Consider the following 9,713-nt stretch of genomic DNA (forward strand, 5'->3'; position numbering starts at 1 on the left):
ATCTTTGGATGTGGAAAAGGATCAATTCCGTTCTAAGGAAGAAAATGAAGATATTCTTGGTCCTGAAGTACCATATCTTAGTGCCATTAGAGCACTAATGTATCTTGCTAATAATACACGACCTGATATATCATTCGCGATGAATTTACTAGCAAGGTATAGTTCCTCTCCAACCAGAAGACATTGGAGTGGAATTAAGCAAATCTTTCGATATTTTCAGGGAACGGTTGATATGAGATTGTTTTATCCCTATGGATCCAAGTCACAATTAGTTGGCTATGCAGATGCATGATATTTGTCTGATCCACATAAAGGGAGATCTCAAACAGAATACCTGTTCATATATGGTGGTATAGCTATATCATGGAGGTCCACGAAACAGACGATTGCAGCAACATCTTCTAATCATGCTGAAATACTAGCGATACATGAAGCTAGTCGCGAGTGTTTTTGGCTCAGGAGTCTGATCCAATATATTCTGTCATTATGTGGACTGATTGATCATAAGATAGCTCCAACTGTTCTGTTTGAAGATAATACATCATGCATTGCTCAATTTAAGGGTGGATACATCAAAGGTGATAGAACAAAGCATATTTCTCCCAAATTCTTCTTCACTCATGATCTTCAAAATCAAGGGACAATTGATGTCCAACAGATCTGCTCAAATGATAATCTGGCAGATTTATTTACAAAGTCACTCCCAAAATCCTCCTTTGAAAGATTGCTATATGAGATTGGGATGCACCGATTTTGAGACATTAAATGATGTCGACAAGAGGGGGAGACCGTACTCTTTTTCCCTTGGTCAGATTTTTTTTATTGGATTTTTCTTGATAATGTTTTTAATAAGGCAGTCCCCATCACAAAGGATATTGTACTCTTTTTCCTTCACTAAAATTTTTTCCCATTGGGTTTTCTTTAGTAAGGTTTTAACGAAGCAATAATCTTAAATGGGCATCCAAAGGGGGAGTGTTGTGATAAGTATGAGAGCTGCGTTGGATGGTATCTGGGCGGCTCAGTTTCTCAATGGTGAATGACATTAAAAAAATGTTGAAAAAGCAAAGCATGTTACCTCTATAAATAGTGGAATGTAGTTTTACATTCGTATAGACACACAATAGTAATAACAATTTTTTTTCTCTCTCTCTTTCATATTACTAATTTTATTCTCTCTCTTTATATATCTTACTATAATATTAGTAAATATACTAATCATATCCATTATATTGTGATAATAATTGTAGTGAATATTATTATTAAAGTTACATAATTATACTTTTATTTTATATTTATTACCTCTTTCTTATTTATTTATTTTACAATAAAATTAAATTATTAAAAAGAATTTAATTTTAATACACTCTTAATACAAAATAAAAATTTATATACAGTTATTTTTATATAAAATTAATAATTTAATATATTTAATTAAATTATAATTAAATTATTTTTAAATATAAAATAATTTTACACTTGTACTCTCTATTCATGAAAATTCATAAAAAAAAATCTAAAAAATTAATTCTATACGCAACTAAGCAATTAATTTTTCAAAATTCTTCTTTTTCTTCTCATTTTATAGATTGCTGTGGCTTCCACCTCTTGAGAGTCAAGAAGTGAAATGATTGTTTTTAATAATTTTAGATATTTTGTTTTAGTTTTGGATAATTTTTTTAAATAATTCTAAACGATTTTTTTAGGTGCTCTAATGTATTATTTTTATACGTTTTAGATATTTTTTTCATGTTTTAGATTTTTTTTTGTTTTAGATATTTTTTTAATGAAAAAGTATATGGAACCAAGAGGTTACCAGTCAAAAACTAAACAAAACCACATTAATTTATATTAATAATTAATTTTAAATTTTTTAAATTCAAAATTTAAAAAATTTAAAATTGATTAAGTAAACCTAATTGAAACCTATAAAAACTTCATCTTCTCTCTCACATTAACCTACCCACCTCCAACAATCACACACACAAACCTCTCTCTTTCACCCCCTCTCTCTCACCGGCCCTCTCCGCCTCTCGAAGTTTTGCACGCATAAACAACTAACAAAGCATGCAAATAACGCAATTCAAATTAGAGTTTATCTTACAACCAGACATAGTAGTGATTGTCATCAACATGTTCACGTTCGGCATCTTCCGAACGCACTCTCTGATCACTGGAATCGCCGCCATTCCTTCTCCTAATGACACAGCGTGAAACCACACCAGAGGTCCCGGTCGCCGTGGTAGGGAAGGGCGACCGAGTCGCTCCAGCCACCGGCAATGGTGGTCGAGGCCTCGGGAAATGTGTCACCTCAAGTGGAGCCGAATTCAGCGGCGAGAAAGCGTAGGTTAATGTTCTATATACGTTGTACAGTAGCAAACCCTTCTTCGTTGAATACGCCATTGCTTCTTCTTCAGCTTCAGCTACTACTACTACAGACTGGAGTGAAGTATTCGGTGGGGAGGGTGTATGATAGAGGCCCAAGGAAGAAGCACATTAATTGGGCCTATGGGTGTATGTTACACACTTGATCTTAGTCAAAAGGAGTCCTTGAACAATTACAGAAATATAAAAAAAACATTCATTTAATATGAAAAAAAAAACATCTTAATACTTAACAAAAGAAACATCCAGTTATATTTTAGCAAAAATAATTAAATATCTATAAAACTTAAAAAAAAATATGAAATTCTTAAAGAAATAGAGACATTCACATTTGCAATACAAAAAAAATTCGAAAAATATATAAAAGAACATCCATTTAGTATGAAAAAGAAACATTCTGATACTTAGCAGAAGAAACATCCATATATATTAACTTGTAGAGATTTTGGATTCACCCAAAAATATTTGACTGATTTTTGACTAATACCCTTTTGGTTCCTTAGCATTACTCTTTTTTAATTATGTTTTAAATATATTTTTTATAATAATTTTAGATGTTTTTTTATTTAATTTTAGATATTTTTTATTATATTTTGAAGGTTCCTTTTCTTTTGATTTTAAGAGTTTTTTAAAATTAATTTTAAATACTTATTTGAATTTGTTTGCAGCCCAATTGTCCAATTAATAGTTGGCTACTTGGCTGTTTTGAGCAGGATTGTAAAAAGAAAAATATTTACATCTTTTGTGCTTAATTGTGAGAAGACCAATGACCAAAACCGATTTGGAGAAGCTTCCTTCACTGCTTCATCACACAAACAAAAACACGCACTCTTTTCGCTGCTTCTTCCGTGTTCCATCGGCGATCAATCTTCTCTCTATCTCCATCGATGCTGCTTCCTGCTATCTTCCATAAGGTTTGACCACACAACAACATCAATCTCATTCATCACTTTGCTTCTTTCAAATTCTTGCTTGATCTGTTCTCTGCAAATTTCAGCATCTTTCTAGGGTTAGGGTTTCTCCGTTTTTACTGAGATCTTATTCGGGATTACTAAAATTCGACCAAAAGGGTATTTAGGGTTTGTTTCTGTTTACTCAATTAAACGATGCAACAACAAGAACAAGAGCAACCACAGCAACAGCAACAACAACCACCACTCAGAAGACGCGAGGAGGAGCATGCTTCGCTGTCTCCATCTACGAAGCTGAGTGCTCAGAACCATCTCGAAGCGGGTCCCGACCCTTACCGGAGGACCCGCCCTGAGGGCTCAGACCGATCACCGGTTGTCCCGCAGAGGAATTTGAGCCCACTGAAGGTTGATGGAGTGAGAAGGGTTGGTTCTGGAAATAAAGGGGTTAGTGATGGTTTTGAAGGAAAGGATTATGATTGGCATTCGGGTTGTCGAAGGAGTGGCCAGCCCCGGTCAAGGTCCCCACCTGTTGAACTAGTCAGGAAAAGGGCACATTTTGATGATGGGACTGGGCATGGGAACTGTTCACCACCGCCTGTGGGGTTGAGACCAAGATATGAGCAGTCACAGACCATGGATTTCTGTGTTGATGATGAAAATCTGGATGCAAAGCGAGTTTATGGTGATAGAGAGAAAGAATTCATTGATAGCAGGTTTGGTGGTGGGCATGGTATGGTGGATCACAAGTTTGTGATGCGTGAAAATGAGGCAGGAGGTTCGTATAGGTCAATTGCGGATATGGGTTTAGCTCCAAGGTATGAAGAAACTGACATGGGTGTAGCTCCACGGTATGAAGAAAATGACGGGCACTTGCCCCCGCAGTCTAGGAGTGTTCCTATGGCTAGGTTTGACCATGAAAGGCCACAACGAAGAGACCCTCTACCTATGGATAAGACACACATTGCAGCATCCCACAATGAGGCTGAGAAAACTATGTATCATGCAAGGGGTGTCTCATATTATGCAGTTTCTCCCCCTTATACAAAGGATTTTGCAGGCACTTCTCACATCCGTGGTTATGGAAACTCCTCCATAGAAATGTCAAGGAGTGATTTTCTACGTTCACGTGGTAATGGAGTTTATTTGCGTACATCTTATGATGTGCCAAGGAGCAGTGGAAAACTAGCAGAACCTGTAGGATTTAATGGACATGGGCAAAGGCCATCAGTACACACTAGTAGAGATCCTGAAATTGGGCAGAGGAGTATGATGTGCCACCAACAGTGTGAGTTTAGTCCTGCTAGGGCTGAGCATGCGGATTTTATTAATTCTAAATTACAGGTTAATTCAGCACAGGATGAGCGTGTATATCAGTATGATGATATACCTAGAAGAGTAGCTCCTCATGGTCGAGTAGACTATGAGCAACCATTAATGGATTATGATAATAGGGAGTTATCCGGACCTTATATCTCACATCCAGATTTAGATAGAACTGAAAAGAGTGAAGATTCTTATGGCTATCAAAGGAGGGTTGTTTTACATGACCACCCTCCATTACAAAGGCCAAGGTATTCTGACTATCATGATATGAGAAGAACATCAAATGCACCGTCACAAGGTGAGACCTATTCACATTCTGGGTTTAGTTATCCTGAAATTGGAAAGAGAATACCACAAGATCATAAAGTTTCATATCTGGGTGCGCCAGAGGTTGATCGATTATCAAATCCGAGATCAGAATTTGAATCTCGAAGAGATGGAGGTTCAGGACTTCATCAAGAAAGGTTTCACAGTCCTCCTTTGTCTATGCCTAATTCTGGAACCTACAGACAAGCTGTCAGAGTGCAAGAAATGAGACAGGATTTTGGCAATCATGGCCATCCAGATAGATTTTTGAAAAGAAAATACAACGCTAATGATGAAGCTGATGTGCATGATTTTAGAAGAATAAGATCAAGTAAATGGGATGGAGCCGAAGAATTTCAAGATTTATATGAAAGTGAAGAGTGGGTAGATGATGAAGATATGGATATGACGTATTCATCTGGTGATATTGGATCCAACCATAACATGTATGTGAAGTATAAGAGTAAGTACAATGAGTTGGAGTATGATGATTTTCCATCTGATGACTGGATATTACCTCAAGAGTCTATGGGACATGTACAAAGACATTCGATTCGGTATCAGAAGTCTTCCAGTCAAAATATAAAGCATCATCCAAGGGCTAGTACTGCAAGCTGGTATAAATCCCAGCAACATTCTAAAAGAAATGCAATTCATAAGCAACCTAAAGTTTGGAAAAAGTATCATGGTTACGATGAAAGTAAGCATACAACTAATGATGAATCATCTGAAGATTGGGTTTGTGCCACAGAATCTGAACCAACTGAGGGCTCTGAAGAGTTTGAACAAATGGTTCATGAGGCTTTCTTAATGTTCTCCAAGAGGTTGAATCTGAACTCATCTGTCTATAGAAGGTACCGGGATCAAGGAAAAGCTGGTAGTTTGTACTGCATTGTATGTGGCAGAAGGTCTGTTTTCTTTTCTATGATGCTCTTTTATGAAATTGAGCACTTCTGTTCACATATTGAATTAGGAGTTCCCTAGTATTTAACTTACAGATTGAGTCAACTACATGTGTTATTATTCCTGGGATCATGTTTTACGTTCTACAGCTCTGGAAATATAACACGTTGATATTAGCAGTTATTGCTCTATTAAGGTGGATGCCGTGATGGGTTGATATCACTGTGCCCGTGCAAATAGGATCAAACATATGGTTAAGTGGTCTGCGGATGAACATGAATCGCAAAGCTAGGATAAGTGTTGTCTATTCTTTTGAATGGTGGTGAAAGTTACATTTAATTTTGCTTGTTTTGCATGGTTTCAAAGTTGGGTTAGAACTTTAGTTAACCTTATGTTCGTACAAGTGTAAATTTTTAGCTAGTTGATTTAGCCTTTGGGTACTTAAAAAATTGGAGCCTAATTGTATTCAGGAAGAACGGTTAGACAGCTAGTATAATTTGAGACAGGAAAGATTTTATAGCTTTTGATTGTGAGATGGTAGATGAATTTGAAGTTGTTGATTTAAGGTTGACAACCACCAAACGGATTGCTACTTGCTTGGCCATGGCTTGACACAGTGATGATAATAGAGTACTGTTATCTCAAAATTGCCCAGACTACTGAGGGTTCTTGGTTGTACAAACTGATTTTCCAGTTACAAGTATGGCTGTAATTTTGGGTTTTAAGATTATTAGTGGGAGGGGTGAATATTTGAATATGTGCTGCTTTCCACTGAAATTAGGAATAACATGAATTAAATAAATTAGCTGGGTTATTTAATCAATTTTTCTCCTGTTTGAGGGTATTCATGGCTGACATAGCCAAGTTCCTTAGGGTATGTTTGAGAGAGAACATTAAAATCAGGGGAGAGGCAGGGAGTGGTAAGAATGGTTCTCCAAAACCTGTGTTTGGGAGTGTCCTGTTAGTATTGAAGGCAAGGTTCAGTGAGGGGCATGGCTTGGCGTAGCCATCGTAACAGTTAAATTTTGAGTTCACCCGAGTTGGACGGTCAATAAGAGAGGTTATATTTTACTTTCTCACATTTTATCTCTTTTAGGAAGGGATAATATTGGAAGATAAAGTTTATACTCCTTTCCATTATTCCATTCATTTACATTAAAGACTTACAAACATCAGAGTGGCTCTCTTCTAACCATTATATTCCGCACATCACTATTCCATTTATTTTTTCATATAAGTATTTTTCTATTCCATTATTAACCATTCCATTCCATCATCTTTTACTCCCAAGCATAACCTTAGGAACTCCTGAGAGGTCAATGACGACAAGTTAGTGGCTATGTGGCTGTTATTGATAAATAGATTAGGAAGTAAACCAGAAGGTTACTCATAAGCTGTTTCATGTACATTGATGCATATAAAGTAAAGTTTGGGTCTTTCTGATGTTGGAGAGTATAACATTCAAAGAATTATTTATATTTTTTCTGATTAGCTTCAGTCATTTATCTTGAAGATTTGCCAGTAATGTTTGGGTCTTTCAATTTAGTGCTTTCTTCTGTCATTGCATCAGGTGATTTTGTTAGTTACATTGTAATTAGAACATTGGGTTGCTATTAAATTTCCTGGTAGTCTATTATTTGGAGCATTGAACAGTTCATAATATACTAGTTAGACTAAAGTTTATTTTTTTTTAAGATGAAGTATAATTTCCATTATATAATTCTAACTTCTTTATTTGTACTCTTTATTTGCCTCATGGTACAGCTCCTCGAAGGAGTTCATGGACACTCAACGCCTAGTTACCCATGCTTTTATGTCCCATAAGGTTGGGCTTAGAACAAAGCATTTGGGTCTTCACAGAGCAATTTGTGTTCTGATGGGATGGGATACTATTGTTCCTCAAGATACAGTGACTTGGGTTCCCCAGATATTGCCTCATTCAGAAGCTATGGCTCAAAAGGAGGATTTGATTATCTGGCCTCCAATTACCATCATCCATAACATATCAATGTATGATGACAATCCACAGAACTGGAAGGTTGTGAGCATGGAAACGATTGAATCTTTCCTAAGAGGTGGGTTTGTTTTTTGATGATGTTTATCTCGGATGGTAAAAACATAATATGTAGAAAACTGTTAGTAAACTGCACACGCTGGTTTAAAACTCAATATAACTTGATTTGTGTTTTAGTGTGTATTTACAAGAATCATCCATTTGAATATGCAGGTTTAGCATGATAAATGTAAATTTATTCCACTTGAAACTTGTATTCCTAATTGGCATCTAATCATTGTATGTTGTCTTGGGAAAACTGCCCTTTTTCTTTTCTTTTAATTTCAAAATTTGCAGGTAAAGGCTTTGTAAGGGGAAGAATCAAATTATGCCTAGGGAAGCCTGCGGATCAAAGCGTTATCTTGGTGAAATTCCTCGGTACCTTTGGTGGTCTGGGAGATGCAGAGAGGCTTCACAGATATCTTTCTGACAATAATCATGGCAGGACTGAATTTGAGAGAGTAAAATCTGAAGGCATCAAAAGCTGCAACATCAAAGAAACAAGTGAAGGAGACAGAGTGGAGAAGATTCTTTATGGTTATGTTGGAATTGCAGAGGATTTGGACAAACTAGATTTCAATAGTAAGAAATGGAGTATGGTAAAGAGCAGGAAGGAGATAGAGGACCTGGACAATGCTCCTGTTAAACCTGACGAGAGGCGATAGTCACAGCATACGATTGAAGAACCTTTCAGGAATTTCAGGGACCCCCTGGTGCTATGAATGAATTCAATTTTAAGTGCATATTTGTATTTTAGCTGTGCATGTTAATAGTTCATATATGGGTATAACTGGAATTCCAATGAATAGTCCTAAGATATCTGTTTCTTGTTTGAGTATTTAGACTGTATCTGACTGAAAGCTGATGTAGGAGAGTTGAACATAGGATGCTATATTCAAATGAGATGCAGGAGATTTAATCATTAAGTTATGGGCTTAACTTTGAATCAAGCTATTTGTTAAATGAATGTTTGATGTTAAGAAAATAGTACATTATAAGGTCAATAAAATGTATCCATTTATTTGCTATATGAAGTGGATAAATTTTAGGAATCTGTTTAGGCTAGTATTTTTGAGTAAAATAGGGAGAAAAAAAGCTTTCTTTTCTTCTCTAATATACTTATTTTATATATTTTTCCTATCATCTCATGTCTCCGTTATAATATATTAAATGAAGAAAGACACCCAAAAAAAAAAAAAAAAATTAAATGAAGAATGTAAATTATATTTGTAACATTTGTTACTACCTATTGATAGATGGTTTTACATTATATACTAATTTTAACAAAATATTTTGTAGTAATTTCATGCTATTATTATTTCTTATTTGAATATAAATTTTCACATTGATTGCCAAATAATTTGATATATCTTGATATAAGAAAACAAATGTTAAGATATAACTCGTTTTACATGTCTTGACAATTTTCCATGTAGTACCAGCAAACGGGGTTAGCCTGGCTCGCTCCGCCAAAAGCCCTACTGTCCTTTATCTCTACACCGAACCGGGTTACAAAACAACCTTTCCATCTTCATTGACCGTGGCAGTGCACCTTGAAGGGCTGAGGCAATGAGTATCCTCATAATCCATAATCTATCTTTCCTACTGGGGGAATTGATTGGATGATCTTCTTAGGTATTATCTTGCTTTAGCTTTGCCTTAGTGAATGAATTCGCAAACTTTTGGAAGAGATCGACCACCTATGGTGGGCGGGCTAGCTATTCTGTCTCAGTTGGTGAGGTGATCTCGAATTTCTTTTCCGCCCTATCTAACGGTGGATTGGTGGGTTAAGTCCGTCAATTCTCTTCTTTTTTTTTTATTAATAAATTTTTAAA

At 35.9% G+C, this 9,713-nt stretch overlaps 1 protein-coding gene across 2 annotated transcripts; it reads left to right on the top strand.

The window, feature by feature from the left end:
• The first annotated feature begins 3,061 nt into the window (after positions 1 to 3,061).
• On the top strand, positions 3,062 to 8,906 carry LOC112776510 (uncharacterized). Of its 2 annotated transcripts, XM_025820698.3 has the most exons (4): positions 3,062 to 3,296; positions 3,380 to 5,830; positions 7,590 to 7,900; positions 8,176 to 8,906. In XM_025820698.3, exons 2-4 carry the CDS (start codon positions 3,489 to 3,491, stop codon positions 8,541 to 8,543), a joined length of 3,021 nt encoding a protein of 1,006 aa, XP_025676483.1. In that variant the 5' UTR covers positions 3,062 to 3,296; positions 3,380 to 3,488; the 3' UTR covers positions 8,544 to 8,906. The 2 variants fall into 2 exon arrangements, with proteins under 2 accessions (XP_025676483.1, XP_025676482.1); XM_025820697.3 differs by having other exon boundaries at positions 3,062 to 5,830.
• The last annotated feature ends 807 nt before the right edge of the window (positions 8,907 to 9,713 follow it).

This window comes from Arachis hypogaea, chromosome 19 (assembly GCF_003086295.3).
Source record: "Arachis hypogaea cultivar Tifrunner chromosome 19, arahy.Tifrunner.gnm2.J5K5, whole genome shotgun sequence".
Lineage (NCBI taxonomy): Eukaryota > Viridiplantae > Streptophyta > Magnoliopsida > Fabales > Fabaceae > Arachis > Arachis hypogaea.

Bases quoted from the DNA above. Each gene is read 5' to 3' on its own strand.
- LOC112776510 (XM_025820697.3), top strand. From the start codon at position 3,489: ATGCAACAACAAGAACAAGAGCAACCACAGCAACAGCAACAACAACCA. The intron at 5,831-7,589 runs GTCTGTTTTCTT...CTCATGGTACAG, and splicing joins TGCATTGTATGTGGCAGAAG to CTCCTCGAAGGAGTTCATGG. The intron at 7,901-8,175 runs GTGGGTTTGTTT...CAAAATTTGCAG, and splicing joins GATTGAATCTTTCCTAAGAG to GTAAAGGCTTTGTAAGGGGA.